Raw genomic sequence first — 20,546 nt, 5'->3', positions numbered from 1 at the left:
CTACTTTGCTGAATTCATTTATTAGTTCTAGAAGTTTTCTGGTGGAATTTTTTTTTAATCTTTTAAATATAGAATCACGTCATCAGCAAATAGTGATAATTTGAGTTGTTCTTTACCTATTTGACTCCCTTTAATTTCTTTCTTTTGTTTAATTGCTCTGGCTAGAGTTTAAGGATGATGTTGAATAGAAGTGGTGAGAGAAGAGATCCTTTTCCAGTTTTTAGTGGAAATGCTTTCAATTTTTCTCCATTTAAAATGATGCCTGCTTTGGGTTTAGCATATATAGCTTTTACAGTGTTGAGGTATGTTTCTTCTATCCGTAGTTTTTTAGTGTTTTGAACATGAAGGTGTGCTGTATTTTGTCAAATGCTTTTTCTGCATCTATTGAGATGATCATATGATTCTTGTTTTTAAGTCTATTAATATGATGTATTACAGTTATTGATTTTCATATGCTGAACTAATCCTGCATCCCTGGGATGAATCCCAGTTGATCATGGTGCATTATCTTTTTAATATGTTTTTGTATGTGACTTGCCAAAATTTTATTAAGTATGTTTGCATCTATGTTCATCAGGGATATTGGTCTTAAGTTTTCTTTCCTTGATGTGTCTTTGGTTTTGGTTATCAGGGTGATATTAGCCTTACAGAATGAGTTTGGAAGAGTTCTCTACTTTGAGGAGTAGTGGTGTTAATTCTTCTTTGAAAGTCTTGTATAACTCGGTTGAGAATCCATCTGGTCCTGTGCTTTTCTTGGTTGGTAGGCTTTTGATGGAGTTTTCTATTTCATTACTTGAAATTGATCTATTTAAATCATGTATGACCTCTTCATTTAGTTTGAGACTCTAGAAATTTTTCAATGTCTTTGATATATTCTATTTTATTAGAATATTAATTTTCAAAATAGTTTTTAATTATCTTCTATACTTCAGACGTGTCTGTTGTGATATTTCCTTCTTTATCTTCTATTTTAGTAACATGAGTTTTCTCTCTTTTTCTCTTCATTAGCATGGCCAGGGGTTCATCTATTTTTATTTAATTTTTCAAAAAACCAACTTTTTGTTTTGTCAATTTTTGAAATTGTTTCTTTTGTTTCAGTTTCATTATTTCAGCTCTGATTTTAATTATTTCCTGTATTCTACTGCTTTTGGTGTTGATTTGTGGTGTTTTTCTTCCCCTAGGGCTTTGAGATGTAGTGTTAAGTCATTTATCTGTTGACTTTTTATTCAATTTTAATGAATGCACTCAATGCAGTAAACTTTTATCTTAGTACTGCCTTCTTAGTGTCCCAGAGATTTCGATGTGTTGTGTCAGTGTCCTTATTTACCTCTAAGAATTTTTTAAATTTATCCTTGGTTTCTTCTAATTTCTTCTAATTCTTTCTAATTTCATTCCATTGTGGTCTGATAGTAAATACAAAAAACAGAGATAAGACCCTGCATTCTAAGAGTTGTTTTGTGGCATAAGATACGGTCTATTTTAGAGAAGGAGCCATGTGCTGCTGAGAAGAAAGTATATTTTTTCGTTGATGGATGAAATATTCATGAAAATGAAAAGCTATGTTGTAAACAGTACTACTATTAAGAAAATGAAATGACAACCACAAAGACGACGATATTAAATAATTTGTGTCCAGAACATATAAAAATGTTTATTACTCAACAATTTTAAAAGCCCAATTTTAAAAATGGGCAAAGAATTTACTTTTTCTAAATAAAATATACAAAAGGTCAATAAACACATGAAAAGATGGTTAGCATCATTAATCATCAAAGAAACATAAACCAGAACCACAATGAGATAACACTTCATACCCACTTCATACAATGCTGAAAATATAAAAGACAGATAATAACAAAGTGTCAAAATCAATGATGTGATATAATGTGGAGAAATTGGAAATCTCATAAAATTACCAATGGGAACACATAATGCAACTTTGGAAAATAGTCTGTTCATCCAAAAGTTAAACACAGCATTACTAGATGACCTGCAATGCTGCTACTATATAGGCACCAAGAGGAACAAAAACCATACTAACCCCATACTAAACACAGATATCCTCAGAAGCATTATTCATAGGAGTTAAAGGATCTATCAGTGAAATATTGTTTGGCAATAAAGAAGAATGAAATACTATTCCACAATGCAGATGAACCTTGAAAACATTTTCACTGAAAGAAGCCAGTCACAAACGATCATAATATGATTCCATTTACAATAAATATCCAGCATAAGCAATTCTATAGAGATAGAAAATGGGTTAGAAGTTCCCTATGTTTGGGATAAGGATTAGGAATAAGGAGTGGTTGCCCAAGGGTAAAGGGTTTCTTCCCAGAATATTATGAAAATATTCTGGAATTAGGCTGCGGTGATGCTTGCACAATATCCTGAACACTGCAAAAGTGCTCATTTTAAATGGATGAGCATTATGGCATGTGAAATATATATTGATAGAGCTATAAAAATTAAGGGATAAAAAGAGGAAACACTATCTCCTCTTATCTGATCAGTTCTCAGCTTGCAATCTGCATTTCTTCTTGATTTCCCTTTACTTTCTGCCTAACTCCTTTCTATAGATTACTAACTTCCCCTTCCATTGTTCATCAACTGCTGCTTTACTCAGAGAACCAATCTTGTATGTAACACTCAATCAGGGGCTATGGTCCCCAAAGCTAAAGAATTTGCCACCCTCCCTCCAGAAAGCTTACCTAAGTAACTCAGGCAATGAAGTAGCAGATTTACTGGTATAAAACTATAGGGTAGGGGTAGATGATAACAAAGAGTTATTGAACAGTTCTTGTGCTTCAGGCAAATATAAGATTCAAGACCATTTATGCTACTTCAGCAAGTAGGCAATTATTATCATGCCTGCTTTATATGTTCAATAAGTATTTATTCACTAGACTGGCATTTATTCATAGATTGGCATGCACTATGTACCAGTCTATGCTGGTCATGTTGTAGTGAAACAACCAGACAAAAAGACAAAAAGCCTTACCGATGGAGCTGATAGACAAAACAATGAAATAAATGAAATCTAAAAAATGTTAATAAGTGATAAGTACCATGGAGAAAAACAAAGCAGTAGATGATAAAAAGGAAACACGGAGGGAGGAAGGAGATTTCAACTGAAAATATGTGGTCATGCAAAAGCCCCACTGAAGCACCACGTGCGTAGGTGGGGAAGCGGAGGCAAATGCAAATATTCTGAGGCAAGAATGTGTCCAGCATGTTTATTAGGGAATGGCGAGGAGTCAGAAGGCAGCAGCAGCATGCCCCTGTAGAGGGTGAGTGAAGGCAGCTCAAGTGAGATAAGAGGAGGCCTACTCCTGCTGGGGCCTTTGTGTTCTCCTGGAAGGAAGACAAGGAACCACAGCAGGATTTGAATAGAGGAGAGTATAAAATGACAAAAAAAAAAAAAACAATGGCTTGGGACTCCTGCACCTTGGGATCATGACCAATATTGATCTACAGGTAAACATCTGATCCTAAAGGAAATGGACCAATCAATATTCATCCCCTCTCCAAAAGCTGAACTAAACAACTGGTGTTTAGCTAGTGTGGGACCTTAAATGGGAAAATGGCATATGGTAGGACTGGGACAGCTGCTTTCCTACCACATCCACTATTAAACATTTAAAGACAACCGAAGGTTTATGCCACAGACCCACAGGCAAACTGAAGGGAATGGGAGAGGGAGAGGGAAACCTGTCATTGATCTCATTATATGTTCTGATGTACTTATGATTCTCAAGGACAAGCGATATATGGGATACTTCTGTTCTTTCCAGGCCTCTCTGTGGGTTTCTTATCCTTACAATCAAACATCTCTGGTTCAGAGACAGAGTGAGCTTTCTTTTGTCATTCAAGTACTACATGAGACTAAAAATGGGCATCTGTTCTAAGTACCACCCAGCTTGAGTAACTCCTGTGGGAAAAAAATGGGCCACTCAGAGGGGCAACCAAACAGATGTTATGGCCTTCTATTCACCTCACCACAACGGCTCCATTTTCCCTTGGCTGTTGTTCAGAACATTATAAAAGTCCTATGTAAAAAAAAAAAAAAAACCTAGCTCAGCAAGGTGAACTCAATTATCTCACCTCTAGTTTAGTTTCCTCCTGTGTCAATGTCATTACGAGAGTTTTTAGCATATTTTGAAAAGCTAAAAATTATATACTTGTGATACTAAGTTATTGTTTTTCTTCTTCTTCTTTTTTTTTTTCCTTGCTTTCCTTTTTTTGTGGTGTTGGGGATTGAATCCAGGGTTTCACACATGCCAGGCAAGTACTCTACCACTGAGCTACACCCCCAGCCCTATTGTTACTCTTAAAATAAAGTCCATTAAACTCTGAAATACCTGGCTTTGGATTAATGAGGCTCTGGAAGGGGCACAGGCTCTCTTACCACAAGCAGTCTGCAGTCCTGTTCCTTATGGACAGCAGGGCTATAGCTAACTGCTGTCCTTCCCCCTGCCTCCTAATGGCAGCATGCCAGTCATCTGCCAAATATATGTCCAAGAAAAAAGCAAAGATAAATGCATCTTGGTTAACTCTAGACCACATTTACCCTGAATGGCTTCTTCTAACTCTTAGGGACACAAGCAAACAAACTAGGGTCTCTGTCAGAGCATCAGTCTGTCTGCCTTTTGCCCACAGCATTCAAAATGCATCCTCATCAAGGTAAGCAACAGCCAGAAGATGGCTGCAGTGGTAAGCCACTATATAGGACTCTAGAACTGCTCTTCTCCAGGTGGTCATCACAAAACCGCAATACAAACTAGTATCCTACCTAAGCTGCCAGTTTACTTGTAGGGCAAGTGAAGACTTCAGTAGTTATTATTATTCACAATGTGCCACTCCTACATACTCCAACGACATGAACTTAGTCAATCCTTCTGTCACTCTCAGTGACATCAAAGGACAATGGGGGATGTACTACTTTAAATGTTCTCTCCAGAAACTGGGTGAACTGCAGGGATTTAAATGTTAGCCCTATATTCCACAGGTCACTTACCTTCTCCTTCACTCTAATAATAAATATAAACAAAGGAAATCAGGTCATAGTCAGGCCTTATTTTTCATAGGAATTAAAGGTTGAAAAAAAATCACCATTTTTCACTGAAGCAGTTTCAAAATAAATCTTTCTTCATGACATGAATTTTAGTCTAATTTCATTGATAGTTTCATCTGATTTTTTTCAGCCCTTCAACCTAATCTCTCTACATAAAAAATCACAACCCTGTTGCTCTGTTGTATGTTTTTGTCAGAACCTGAAATCCTTTGGGGGGAAAAATAAACACAATTCTCAATTACAATCTCAGAACCTATAATCATTCCAAATCACATAATGATTATTTGAATGTCTGTTTTGCCCTTTAGCCTGCAAGCTCAATGAGAAGGAATAAACGAACAACTGGACGAACAGATGAATGAAAAAGCAAACTGGTTTACTGTTAAACTAGCCCAAGTGCACAAAGCTCTTAATGTGGCAGGGATACCAAAGTCCCTAGATGCCTGTAAAATTTCTGTTAGACAATAATCTCAGAAACTACAGGGAATGGTATTCTGATCTATAGGCCAGCTAGTCACAGAAAAAGTTTCTTATCTGAGTTTCACACAATATAAAAGGTAAGGGACAATGAATTCCACTATAAAATATAATTCCCAAATGAGATTTGATCTTAAAAGTCCATAAAGTTCTAAGAATCTAAGAAAAAACATTTTAGTTTTTCCTCTTAAAATGCAGATTACTTTCATATAATTGCCATATAAATGCAATTATACAAAATTGACTAATCAGAGGCTAGAAATATATATATACTCCTTCCCACATAGATGTTCATGTAGGATGAATGTATTCATCATATCATACATCATTCATGTACCATACATCTTAGGATGCATATATTTGTCATAACTTATTAACATCATTAAAATCAATGTAAAGAATGAACAAGAGGAAACCAGATGTTAAGAGGAAGTGACCTTGGTCCTTATTCCCCCTGAGCCAACTGTTGTATTTATCATCACTTAACATTTCAGCATTTACTGATGCTGAATGTGATTCCACAAATGACTTAGGTGGGAACTATACGATAGACTTCACACCCTCTTTTCAGAGATCCATATTCTAATCTCCCAGAAAAGACCACTGAAATTTATACCATAGTTTTCCAAGGGTAACCTTGTAAAGATCCCCTATGTGCCCCCCACATTGTTGAACTACAGATACAGGCTCACGCCTAGCCAGTGTGGAGACTGTTGCAGTCATCCTGAATGCACTCACCAGGGTGACAATGGCACATTCGGCCGTCAGCTGAGCAGCACTAAACAGTGTTCGAACAAACCGGTAGATTTGTTTCTGCTCTGGGTTATGTTTGTCATAATCTGGTGGCACTTCGGATTTCTGAGGAAGGAAATATTTTCAGATGATTTGTCACTTAATAGGAGCAAACAAAAAATACACAATCTCATGAAACACACAGAGGAGATTACCGAAAGAGGATGAAGGTTTTCATCAAAAATATCTAAGAGCATCCTTCCATCTGGGTCCCTGGTGGCAAAAATAGTAGAAAAACAGAGTTTACTTTCTGCAAGAATAAATATCATTAAAAATAAAACAAACACATTTTGACTCAACTATTTCAAGAGACAGAAACAGTGCTAAATTTAAGAGATGATTTTGGTTTTTTGTGAATAATGAGTTGTTTCTCTTGGATGCAATATTTAAGTATTTTGTTTAAAAAAATACATGGACATATAGGTTATGAACTGAAACATTTAGGTAAATGAAGCAAATATTCAGATTTTCTGAATTTTCAAATGAACCCAATATAAGCAAAAGACTTAAAGTTCCTTTAACGTCTTATTTCTGAACAAAGACTGACAGATCTAGGTAAGACATTACCCTATGATGGTTGATGGGAAATAATTCCAGATTAGCAACATTCATTGGGTCCTAGAGTTCAGTATAGGCAGCATTCACAACATGCAGTTTGGCAACTTCACTAAGTTTTCATAATTTTATGTTGAAAACACATTGAATGAGTATGCACTAAAAATTCTTTGTGTGGGGGAGGGGAGGGTACTGGGGATTAGAACCTAGGATCTTGTGCCTGCAAGGCAAAAACTATACCAACTGAGCTATATGCCCAGCCCTTCACTCAATAATCTATAAACCTATAAAAGAATGAGTGGTTGTTACCAGGCTGGTAATGTATAAGACCATTTAAAGTGCTGGTTCACTGTCTACACAATGCCTCAGGCTGCTGGCCTCTGCAGGGACCACCTGTATCTCACCAGTGACAGCTCACTTCATCTGTTTTATGTAATTTGAGTTCTGCCTAAAATTTTTTCTTTAAAAACCAAATTCGGAAATCAGTGCTTATGGGTTACAATATATAATTACCATATTCTGTGCTTCCAATGTCAGTTAGATTTACGAACATTAGAAGGCTTACAAACCTGTCCCTAACACACATTCAGCATGTCAAATGACAGTTTTTGCTTTATAAATTTACCATCTGTGTAAAAATAAAAAGGAAAGGGCTAACAAAATGGCTCAATTTCATTCCTGCATATGCATAATAGGCACTGTATTAAACCCTGGGCATGAACACCTGTACCCACCTGCACCTGACAACATGAAAAGCATCATCAACTGAAACAGACTTCAGTGAAAGAAGAGTTTAACCTGATGGTGGAGTCTTGAAGCAGAAACAGCTCTTTCTGGGAGCAGCACCAGGCTATGTACACTTCCAGCTATGAAGAACCAGCAATGTTCTATGACTTCCTTATAGTCTTGTAAGACACAAAGCCTGGCCTACCCACCCCCCATTTCCTCAGGCAATCAAGGGCCCTGTTCAATTTTCCTGATGAACGAAAGCTCCTGAAAAGTCATCTAGCACAGTCATCTAGATACAGTCCCCAAAAGTAATTTTAAAAATGAAAACAGAAATTTGAAATACAAATGAAGATGAAGAACATGAGCTAACTCTGGGGAGAAAACTGTATCCTCTTGAGAAGTAGACTATTTCATGTATCCTAGATGAACAGCACCATCTCTCTCAAGCTAATGGATCTACCACTAGCACCACAGGTGTTCAACATGATTTACTGAGGAGGTCTGCATATAGTTGTGCCTCCCTTTCCCAGAGACTGCAGGTTCCACTCTGCAGGTTAATACTGCTTATTCATAAATGTTCACTTTTTCAAGTTAACTTCCTACATACTTCCACTCACTTTTGGCCCAATTTATCACCATTAATCTAGAAGAGCAAAACAAATACAGTTCAAGGTGGTAGACTGGTTGGATTCAATTCTGAATTGCCCAATTTACTAGCTATATCATCTTAAACCTATTATTTAACTTCTCTGTGCCTCAACTTCCTTACTTATAAAATGGAGACACTATCAATATTACCTCTTGGAGTTAATAAAACTAAAATGACATAATACATGTAAAACAGACAATAGGAGTTTGAATAAACATTTCATAAAATTGGTTCTTACTATTATCAATTATGGCTAACTAAATTTGGGATCCATGAAAGTCTAAGAACCAATAAATATGAACTATGGGTATAGCTCAGGGATATAGTGTGTGTGCCCATCCCTGAGTTCAATCCTCAGCATAGGGGAATAAAAACCAAGAACTGAGAAATCTCTTAAGAGATGCTAATGCAAAATTAGTTTGAAAGCACATCTGAGTTTCACTAATGATATTGCATTGTTATTGAATGCTTAAATGTTTAAAAAGTTTGACCTTCTATCATAGAAATAACAAGACAAAATCTACACTTCCAGTTATCTACTTCAAGAGTTCTAAGACTATTCCATTTGTTAAGTTCTTACATCCAAAATTCTCAAGCACCATATAGAACCATGATCACAATTACTATCTAGAAAATAAGTTACTCTAGAGAACACTTCCCCAGGTGTTTGCTTCAGTTTCCCAGAACACATTCAAGGGAAGCACTTCCACACACCCTACACTTCACCAGCTTCCCACAACTCTCCCTGTTGAACAAGCTGAAGGTAATCTGCACCCACCAGCTGAGATCCATGCCTACCATATTGCTGCTCTGCTAGTTCCCAAACCAGCTCACACCAGTTGTACTTGCTAAACTCTTATATATGTAACTATTCCCTTAATCAATAAAATATAACTGCAGGAAGAGTGGCTTTATGCTTGTGCAAACTAAGAGGACACTTTAGGGAAACTCAATAAAAGAAAAATCACTGAAAATAAATTTGCCATAGAGTAGATGTGGTCAAAACCTAAAAGATTCTACACTCAGAATGTTTTATGAATGTCTTTAAGCTTCCCACTTTCAAGAAAAAACAATTTGGAAAAGATGAATTATGAACATGGCTAAAAGTCCCAAGCTTGAAGCAACAGTTTTTTGACATTCAATTTTTTTTTAATTCAAAAACATATGTATTCTTACATGTTTATTCTTACATGGAATAAATATTTAAGGTAGATTTTAATTTTATTCCCTATTTGAGCTGACTTTTTAAATTAACTGAACCACCTCCATATACTTGTACACCAGGACTTCTACAATTTATACCTAAGCGTACACCAAAATTTTCTTGACTGAATTCAAACTATAGTTTTTCATGTTAATGTTTATGGAAGAATTCTACATAATGCTTAAAACATTCTATAGAAAATAAAGAATGAAGAGGAAGTTGAATATTATCAAGTACTTTTGTTCCATTTTGCTGTTTCAACCATAAACACCCATTTGGGTTCCTCTGATTCAGAAGTAGTTTAGTACTTACCTGCAAAGTTTTGGTAAATTATACTACTTTTAGAAATTCTATAAAAACATAAAAATATAATATTCAAAGATTGAAGCAATTAGAACATAATAGGAAACAAAAGGAAAAATATATGTGTGATGCTTTTAGTACAAAGTTAATTGTACACATACCTGTTTTTGATGTGATAATATATTGCAAGAGCTACACTGTAAAATAAAACAGAAGAATTCAACATTTTATCGGTGTATTCAAACTTTCAGGTATTATCTACTATCAGTCTGAACATCAATATTTAAATTTAAATAAAAGTCCAACAACCCATCTGAATAATGCCATTTCATTCAGAATGCTGCTCAACAGAATGCACTCTTCAAATTAAATCAGTCTGGTACTCATCCCCAGAAACTGTTAAATCTTTTCTAGAAACAACAGAACTTCAAGTGACATTTAGAAACAAACTGCTCTATAAGAAATTTTAAGCTTTTCTCACTTGCAAATACAGGAATTATGTAAAAGACAGGTAGTACAAATTAACATCTTTAGAAATCTCCAAGTCATTGTCTACTGAGGTTTAGAAAATTAGTAATTTCTTTATAACTACCAGAAAAATGTATCGCCTATAGCAGTTTGCTATTTTTTCTCTTAAATCAATAACCTCTTAGCAAACTACACATTTTCTTTAATCACTTGCTGAAATGGCACTTATTTGTAGCACTATCTTAAAATTACATTCTAAAATTGAAAAGATCCAATTTAATAAATAATTGCATTCTCTTTTCCCTGAATTTTTCTCTTATAAAATGTTATTTGACAATTAAATATATTATATTCATCATATAAATTTATATTCAGCATAAAAATTTTTGAAACTATAAGGAAATATAATACAGAAAACTATAAGAAAAAATAATCCCTTTGCCTAAAGACAACTGTTATTAGCTTGAGAAATATAGTTAGCTATTTATACACACACACACACACATATGTAAACAAAAAGTTTATTTTCCATTTCTATTCTTTTCATGTTAAATTTTTTCTGATCATTAAAATATTCTTCAAAACCATGATTTTAAATGGCTGATTATATTTCATAATGTACTTAACCATGCCCCCTACCATTATACATTTGTTTCTCACATTCATTAATTACAATTAACACCATAGTGAACATCCTTACAGATAAATATTTATGCAATCTGTGACTATATTATTTCACAAGAAAATATCCAGTAATTGGAATTGCTTGGTCTACAGTCATTTTAATAATTGTAGGACTCCCAGTATATACTGCCAAATATCTTTGCAGAAGGCCTATATCAACACAACTCCCCAAAAATGTTTGTTTTATCTCACACTTGTTGACCCTTACCTGGAAAAAAAAAATATCTCCAACTGGATAGGAAAACAGTATTTTGATCATCTATTCAAGTTGGCAGAATTATTCATATGTGAGTGGTGCAAAGGATTGAACCCAGGGCCGTGTACACACTAAGCAAGTGCTCTAGAACTGAGCTGTACCCGAGCACTGGCCAATCTTTTGTAATTCCCTTTTTAATAAACTGTCAAGATTCTTCTACTCTTTCTGCTTTACTTTAAAATGTACTAAGGCAGTCAAAAATTTTCTTTTTAAAAAGTTTTAAAATTTTTTATATAAAAAGAGCTAATTGGCTACATCAAACAGTATAGTTCTCTCAAAGTTCTAGATCTTTCAAAGCTTGAAACTCCCAAGCAGGGAACCAACATGGAGAGATGACTACAGAGCCACCAACTCAGAGATTTGAATATGTATCTCTAATTCCAAAGTGCTTAGCTGTTTATCTATAGCCCAAAATGATGATAGCTAATCGTGCTCTAACACAGAACTTATATTTTTCCAAGTCTCATTCTAGATCTACACATGGGAAAATGGTAATAGATTCTCTTTCTCATAACTCTCCAAAGCATTTAAGCTGATGAGGGAATTCTAATTGGTGTGAAAGAGCTTCAGAAGCTTAAAAAAATAATAATGATTATTATTAGGATCATAAAATGTTTTCACATATACTAACACCTCAGTCTTGTTATAGAAAATAGTGGATGTTACTGATCCTTTTTTTTTAAATGAAAAAAACTCAGTTTCAGAAAATAGATGCTAAGATTTCTGACTTATATAATGGTTTTGTACCCTTCTGTTCTACTATGTTGCCTCTTTATTCATTTAACAGTCACACTGGGAGAACTGCTTTTCTAATCTAATGTCAGATTTAAATAGAATGTTTTATATGACTAGGTTTATTGTAGTGATTAGTTTAATATCTTTGATTGATTAGAAAAAAAATGTTCCTTGCTCTTGCCTGCAAGGGAACATGACACAGGAGAAATATACCCATGGACTAATGTCAGACAAACTTGGGTTCAAAACCCCAGGGCTAATTTACTTCTCCAGACTTTCATTTCCTCACCTATAAAAATTAGGACAATACAACCCACATTACAGAGTTGTTATTATGATCAAATGAAATAAAACAAAATGTATTAAAAGCATTATCTCAAATATAAATTTATAAAATAAAAGTTTTTATTATCATTGTTCCCTATCAAAAGGTCTCTGGTTTGTGCAGAATGGTGAAACTCTTTATGTCAGGACTCCAAATAAACTCCTTAGGTCATCTCCAAAGATAAGACTGGGCATTATCATGGCCTAACATATCCTGAGGAAAGAGCTGTTCTGTAGACCAATTTTCATTCAAGGTTATATCTTGGAAAGTGAGGACACTGTGCAGGGGATTCATGCATAGTACAGCCCTACAGACCAGTTTAGCTAGTCTTTCTAAATGATGCAATTGCTGGGGAAAAGGGCAGCTAGTGGACAACCAGGTCAGTCTCAGACTATAGGCTTCATTCCAAATGACCAGCTTCAACAGCCTGGTCAGTTCTGCCACAGCCTCAAAAAATGGTGAGATTTCATTAGGATGGCCTGGAGCCAACCTGGGAAACAGAAGTATATTTGGACTAAAGGGTTTGCTCAGCTCCTTTTGCCATATAGAAAGGAAGAAATGCTATTTTTCAATCCAAGAAAATAAAACAGATTTGTGATTGTTGGCACTGCCTCTGCCGTATTTCTTTCCTAGAGCTAAGTTATTAGCAAACAATATGGCATTCCCAAGACCTCTTTAATCTAGAAGTTGTAGGTTCTATTAGCACAGAAGGGATGACCTTGGAGACAAAGGTGGAAGGTAATTATCTATTCTTTAACCCCCAGAGGCTAAAGGCCACAGACAACTTGGCTAGTTGTGTAAATGGGGCTCTCTACCAACCTATACTCTGCTTTGATCATAATGCCTATAACTGTTACAGAATTTGGTGCAGAAGAGTTGGCTGTGGAAGCATGGAGTGTAGTTGGCAAACTTTAAATTCATACCACAGCTGTTGGCATTTAGGGCAAAGATGGGCAAATCAAGTTCTCAAAATAAAAAATTATGCCTACAAAAATAATGAGCATTGTTTTGAGTGCCCAAACTTTTTATACTTTTTGATGGTTATACCACCCTCAACCCTCCAACCTGAGTCTTATTAGAATATGTAAATTGTTAAGTTTTTCAATCCCCAATTTTCAGATGGTTTGTCTTCCAAACATCGGTGAATGAACCAAAGGTTTAGAACTCAGAGCATACTCTCACAGAAACAAGGTTATAATGGGTGTGGGATACAAGTTCAGCATACTGATGACCACAGTCAGAATGAACTACAGTATTAATGACTTTGTTATCAATTTTAATGTCAAAGACAAGGAGTAAGAGGGTCTTGAATTTAGGAAGGCAGAGAAAGGAAAACAAGAGTTTCTGATTTGAGAAGTATAGGATAAGTTTTAGGCAAAACAGTAGATTGGGTTGGCATTCAGATCTTCTCCCTTCAGTGTGTCCCCTTCTTCGTACAGTATCAAAGGCCCTGGCTGGAGAACTCAGCCAGACCTGCTAACACCTGTTTATTTTTTTACTCTTCAGCTCTTTGGCCATAAACAAAACAAGTGAGAGATGGTGGTTTTGCCAGAAGAATTCTAATGGCACCACTTCAGTAAGGGCTCACCTACTCTGATCCCAAACATACATTTTAAGGATGCTTTTTAGAGAAGCTGAACTACTGACTAAAGGAATTTCAAGTTTTGTGGTACAGAGATGTCTTTTGAGTCAGAGAAGTCACCGTTTCTACAGAGCCCTTGTCTCCAGTCACCTAATCCTAACTGTTCTTGCTTTCAGTTTCTTGTCCCTCTACTCATTAACCAGTTAATGTTGGTGGGTGAGGGGAGGGCAAATGATCCCTTACATCAGGAGTCCTCAACCTTGGCTGCCTATTATGATCTTCATAGGTGGATGAAAAGTCTAGATACCCAGGCCACACTCCAGGACATGTACAGGGACACATGAAAGGACATCAAATGTCAGTGTGCTTCTTAAGTTCCCAGTGCTGCCAAAGCTGGAACTATTGACTCATTTACACACTTTTGTAACTTAGGTGCTCGCACTTTCCATATTTGAGGACTGAAATATAAATTGTCACCCAGTTTTCCCCACCAGGTTCCCAAGTGTCCATGTTGAGAATTGAGTCAGATCTACTTAACAATCTCAAGAGCTCCCACTAACTACCCTTCTCCTCTTCTCTGCCTCACTTCCTGGGAAGAGGACCTCAGTATTACAGGAAAGTGGGCAGCTTTCATTCTGGACTCTTCAGAGTTTAAGCAGGTGCCAAGAGCCAAATGGTACACAGATTTTCAGGGCTTCCCACTTCTCTCCCACAAGTCCTAATCACTTAATCTAGAAAATACCTCTAAGAAGTACTATACTATTCATTTTCCAGTAGTAAGCTTCTGCTCAAGGGTAATGAGGGCTCTACCTTCTGTGTGCAAGGTCACACAGATAGCTGCACAGCATAGCCAGAATACATCTCTTTCCAGCTTCAAGTGCTAACTGTTTGGGTTTATGCCCAGAATCCTTTGGGCAAAATCACCATCTCTCGCTTGTTCTGGTTATGACCAAGGTGCTAAGGAGTAAAAACCATTTACCATGCTTCTAAATGCTGGGGCAATGAGGGAAGAGACTACATTTCCATTTACATCCTGGATGCATTCAACCCTATACGAGAGAAGGGAACTCTACATCAGGCACCTTCACTCAGTGGTCTTGTCTTCCACCTCTCACCCAGACTGGACTCTGTCCATGGAAGATGCTTACAATCCTTACTGTCTGACAGAAGCTGTGATTGCACGTGTGGTCCCATTCAGAATAGGGCTTCTAAATCTGAAAATGTGGTCATGGAAATAGCACTCTTCCTATTTAGAAACTGCAACACTTATTCCATATGCTAACATGAATTGTTGTTAAATGTGTACTTTCTTAAACAAGTAGAGAGAGAAAATATCCCAGATTTTTCATAGTTGGGCTGCTGAGTACAGACCCCAGCACATCAAGTTATCTGTGGTACCTGCTAAAGGTGGCTGTTCTCACAATGCTCAATAAGGTGGAAATCTTATAGCAAAGACCAGTATTCCCCTGGTTCTTAATGAGAAAACCAAAGCTTTCAAAGGGAAAGGATGTGACTGAAAGACTCTACTTTCTCCCTCTTAAACTCCATTTCAAAATAATGAACTAAAAAAAACCCACAGAGGGCTGGGAATACAGCTCAGTTGGTAGAGTGCTTGGCTCATATGCAAAAGGCCCTGGGTTCGATCCCAGCACCACACACACACACACACACACACACACACACACACACACACACAGAAAGATTCTACTCAAATCCTTTGTCTTAGCAAAAGTCAGATCTCCCAGCTCTGGCCAAGTACATTCTCATTGTGCCAGGTGGGCTTCCTACTACAGCCCTGATCTTAAATTGGGACTACAGGAGCCATGTTTAGTTAGAAGGTAAAATATTGGCAAAGATATGCCAGGATAGTATCAATCAAAATGAAAGGATAAAAAGTATACACAAAAATTAAAAAATATACATTAGGTTATGTATGTTTAAAATAATTTAAAATGTTGGCCTTTGATATAAATAGTAAAATAGCTTCTCCTCCCCAGCCAATCTCATCACTCCAGATCCCATTACCAATCAGCTTAGCCATCAAATTAAGAAACAGAAAAGGCATTCAGTTAGGCAAAAATCTGTATACCCACCATTTAATTGTATACTTGAGGTTTGGTTGACTGACTGTGCTATCATCTAGGAAAATAGTAGAGCAGGAGCTGTATTTCCTTGTAATTTGTCCAGGAGGATGCTAGAAAACAACAGCAACAAGACAAAGATAATTACAGAGAGCTATAAATTCTTTCAAGGAGTATCACCCCCTTATTTGAGATCAGAACACAGAGGAAGAATGTCTTAGTGAGAATCGTTACCACCACAAACAGAACAACAAAATTTGATTATAAAATGAGTCGCCAGTTCTTTCACACATAAGTCTCCAACACCATTCCTAGTCCCAAACTTTCATGGGAGAACAGTAAACCTATGCAATCAAAGAGTACCCTTCAGAGTCCATAAAAACCATCTGCCTTGGGGCCTGAGTAAAACATGGAGTACACTGCTCTCTATGTTAATGAAAGCCCATAATTGAGGTGACATCTTATTTTATGCACTAAGATCAAGATGAGAATCCATTGTTGGGGTATAGTTGATTTATGGGCCATGGAAATGCAGCCAAGGTTGATTTAGAATCTCCTTGCTAATCCACTTAAATTTTTGCAAGTTACAAAGAAATGTATATCTTTGATAGGAACAAAATTATTTGAAGGAGGAAATTATTTGAAACTTTGGAAATACAACCAGCTTATAACCTGTAGGTAGTATACTTGTACACTTTTAAAAAGTGGTTCTTTCACAAATGTACAAGTTTTGAGTTCTGCAGAGAATTTTAGAATGGAGAACTACTTCTGAACAGTAATGATACAGAAAACAATTTTTAAAACTGTTTATTGATTTCACCTACTTGAATGCTAAGTGGACTTTGGATAACAATTTGGGCACCTGCCTGGCTTGCCTACCTCCAGCAAAACCCTCAGTTCATGAATTTAGTAAAGAAAATCAATTAAAGACCAAAAGCCCTGGTTCCAAATGCCAAAATTCTTTGCCATTGCCATTTACTTCCTATTTAATAGGTTTCCTCTGTAACAAAATTATGAAAATGTGCAGCAGCCTGAAAAATACACGGACAATATTATAATTTCCTCTCAAAACTAAATAATCAATGCTAGTTACTATTTTGTATACCTAGTTCCTTAAAATACAGCTAGAGGGCACTGCACTACTGATGCATTATAACCCTGTGAGCACTGGTTCTAACATAAATACCACAGGTCAGAAGGAAATAACCAGAGTCAGGAAATGGAAAAGATCAGACTTGTTCTCAGCTTCCCACTTAAGCTTGCACTTTTATACATAATGAAAGGGCATGAAGAGAGTGTAACAGTTCAAATTATGACTTTAAATGTTAATTTTCACATGACATCTTTCACATCTATCAAATTAATCACAATAGTCTCATTAAGACAATCCTAAAGAATTAATACAATTCTCCTTCTTGCTTTAATTTCTTGATGTAATTATATAAGAAAAAATCAAATTCTAACAAAAGCTGTTAAAATGGGTGGCAAGCTTTAAAAATCCTTATCAAAATTTTGTTCCCCACAGAAACGAAATTTACTACAAACAATAATCCCAATAGATACAATGTTTGACACAAAAATCCAGTTATTAACTGATGTGTTTGTTAATGAATTTGCAGAAATATAGGATAATTTTAATAATCCCAACGACAAAGCAAAAAGACAGTATTTCACACTTTCATTTCTTGTGAGGTTTCAACTATTTCCTCTGATACAAATTCCTTTAACATTAAAATGTGATGGGAACTTCAAAGAACAACTAGCTTCCCTAAGAAGACATAAGCCATGAAGTCAGGGAGAGGAAATAGGTGATTCACTTGGGTGAGTACAGTCTGCATCCTCATAATCTAAGAAATCAATTTTGTGACCTAAGGGGTAGAAAGACCCCTCTACATGCAAAGTCCTAAGGGTCAGAGGGTTAACTCAAACCAGTCACACTAAGGAACCCGCCCAGTCCTGGCCTCAGAATCACCCCAGTTGTTCAGTTTGTGCATCCCAAAACAAAGGGCTAACATAGCAAAGCCTTTATTTTCCAAGGGGACACCAACTCAGCTTTCAAACTATGTAACAGTTTCTAAATTTAATAAAAACCATAAGCGTTAAGTTATAAAGATTTCTGGTTTCAGGGTGCCTCTACAATGCAACAAGGAAGCATTATATATGTTCACCAGGTGTACTGTAGTTATTAAACTTTTTAAATTAGCACAGTGTGCTGGCTAGTGCTAGGTTTAGTCAAAATATTTTATTAACTCAGTTGCCCCATGATGCTGAAAAATCAGTGTGTTTCACATATACTTACAAGCATAGCAAGACCCTCCCACTTATTTTCTAATCTTTGCTAAAAACAAACGACGACAATGACAAAAAAAAAAAAAAACAGCATTAAGATACAACTCTTTTGTGTGAATCTAACCCACTGTAACTACCTGTGTGACCTGGGAAAGCTACTTAGCCTCCCCTCTCTGCACCCAAGTTTCCTTACCCGTAGAAGAGAGATGAAAATAATAGTCCCTTCTATTATCATGAGGGGTCATTATGAGGAGCACCTGAGCTAATATTTTATGTACTCAGAGCAGGGCTGCAACATAAGCTATAGATATTACATCTGTACTTAATGAGTAGGAAAAAATGTGTTAGCCATGTCTAAAAGAGTGATGGTAATGTTTTTATGCCTAATGTAATAATGTTTTAGAATATAAAAAAAATTCCCAAGACAATGTTTTACCAGAAAAGAATGGGCATACAGTTACAGAGATGTCTATAGATAAAGAGATTTGCCCAAGAAGGACAATCATCTTGACGAGAGAAAGGTATCACAGGGATAAACATAACCTCTATTTAGAAGGGGAACAGGAAATAGTTGTTAGTGAGAAGACCAATTATGGATCATTCCAAAGAAATTAAAGTTTATGTATTTGAAATAATGTATATTTTACAACTTAAAATATGAATATGTTGAATAATAGAATTTTAGAGCAGTACTGAAACAAGATTATTTAGCCTACTTATTTACATAATGTCTCTAATACAAAATAGTTTTATTATTTACATCAAGATCCCCTAATGCATAAAAACTGTTAGACCACATATTTAGTTGCCCAAATAAAATTATAAAAATATGAGCCAGCAGTGTTCTGGGTTGCATCAATTTATTTACAGCATATAAACACACCCTGCACAGCATGTAGAATTCCCATTCTACAGACAGTCAAAAGAAGTCAAAGAAATGAGGTAACATTTCTAAGATCAAATCTAAGACACCTGAGCTCAAAGCTTCATTCACCTCACTCCTTCCTAAACTGTAGTTCTTCACACATCGGTGCCCTCCAAAACTTTTCATACCACACCCCCAAATGTCTTTGTCCTTCCCTGACCTCACTCATCCTTCAGAACTCAGTCCTTCCCCAGGATGTGTTCCACCACAGGACCATCTGGGCTGAGGGTGCCTCCTGTGTGTTCTGTGTGCACCCTGGCTTGCCCTCCACAGGACTGATCACATTCTACTGTCATTTTCTGCCCACTCATGTATGTTCTGCCTATAGCCTAGACTCTAATGGTCTTGGAGGTACAAAGTGGATAGCTTCCTTAAATCAGCAACTAAGGAAAAGATCCATCCCTGGACTGATGTGTGCTCATACGCCTGCCACCAACCCAGCAAGTCTGCTTCCATGATGGCAGCAGGGACCTCTGTGAGGTGGTAATGACAGCATGGTTGCAGCAGTCACAACACAGCAGAAAAGTGTGAGTGTGTCAAACAGCTGGTACACAGGAGTTCACTGAAGAGGGCTGTGCCATTGGGCTGTGAAATGCTGACATGCTCAGGCACGTTGAAATGCAGCAGTAGCTGGCAGAACCAAGGAGTCAAAGGTAATGTGGTAAGACCCCATATATAGGCTGGGCAAGCATAGGGCTGGAGTCAGAGGACCTAGTACCTAGGTTTAGTTCTGTCACTGATTAGCCACATGAATTGGACAAATTACTCAAGTGGAACTCACATGTTCTGGCTTGCTGGGGTTCATCCTAGTTTACCCCTGTCTTCCTAGAATAGAAAGTAATAGCACACCCTTTCACATTCAAGTATCCTCACTTGGGAAACAGAATACAAGGTCCCCTTAGGCTTAACCTCGTCAGTGTCCTCATTTATGAAATACAGAAATCAGAACCTGCCCCTTACTATGATGCTGTGAAGACTACACAGGATAGTACCTAAAAATGCTCAGCACATACAGTGCTCAATAAACAAGGTTAGGCCACTGAGTAACACTCAAAAGAGTCTCTGTGTTTTAACGTAATTATAAATGAATGAAATGGCCCAACTTCTTAGGGCTTGAGAAGACCAAATAAAAATTAAGCATCAAAAAAATGAGGTACTATTATTAGAGAAAAGCAACTGGAAGGCTGGGTTTGTAGCTCAGTGGTAGGACACTTGCCTAGAATGTGCAAGGTGCTGAGTTCCATCCCAAGTAATGCCAAAAAGAAAAATAAAAGGTGGTGAAATTTTTTTTGGAAGCGCTGTTAGTGAACTCTCTAAAAACGAAAATTCTATAATTTTTTGTTTAATTCTAATGGTAAGGAAGCAATTTATGAGCTTCACAGAAGACACATGATTCTATCTGCAGCTTCTTTGGAGCA

The 20,546-nt window shown here is 36.5% G+C and overlaps 1 protein-coding gene across 2 annotated transcripts in view; it reads right to left on the bottom strand.

Annotated features, from left to right (window-relative positions):
• Nucleotides 1-20,546, bottom strand: part of Ccny (cyclin Y) — a 216,903-nt gene that overhangs the window by 31,480 nt on the left and 164,877 nt on the right. For both annotated transcript variants that reach the window (XM_026409085.2, XM_026409086.2), the window contains exons 4-7: nt 15,927-16,027; nt 9,945-9,980; nt 6,499-6,556; nt 6,290-6,409 (exon numbers count right to left, since the gene is read on the bottom strand). In XM_026409085.2, coding sequence (XP_026264870.1) covers nt 6,290-6,409; nt 6,499-6,556; nt 9,945-9,980; nt 15,927-16,027 — 315 coding nt within the window. The remainder of the gene's footprint in view (nt 1-6,289; nt 6,410-6,498; nt 6,557-9,944; nt 9,981-15,926; nt 16,028-20,546) is intronic.

The sequence above is a fragment of the Urocitellus parryii genome, chromosome 9 (assembly GCF_045843805.1).
Source record: "Urocitellus parryii isolate mUroPar1 chromosome 9, mUroPar1.hap1, whole genome shotgun sequence".
NCBI classification, from domain to species: Eukaryota; Metazoa; Chordata; class Mammalia; order Rodentia; family Sciuridae; genus Urocitellus; species Urocitellus parryii.
Note: the sequence above shows the minus strand (reverse complement) of the source record. Positions and strands in the feature narration are given on the sequence as shown.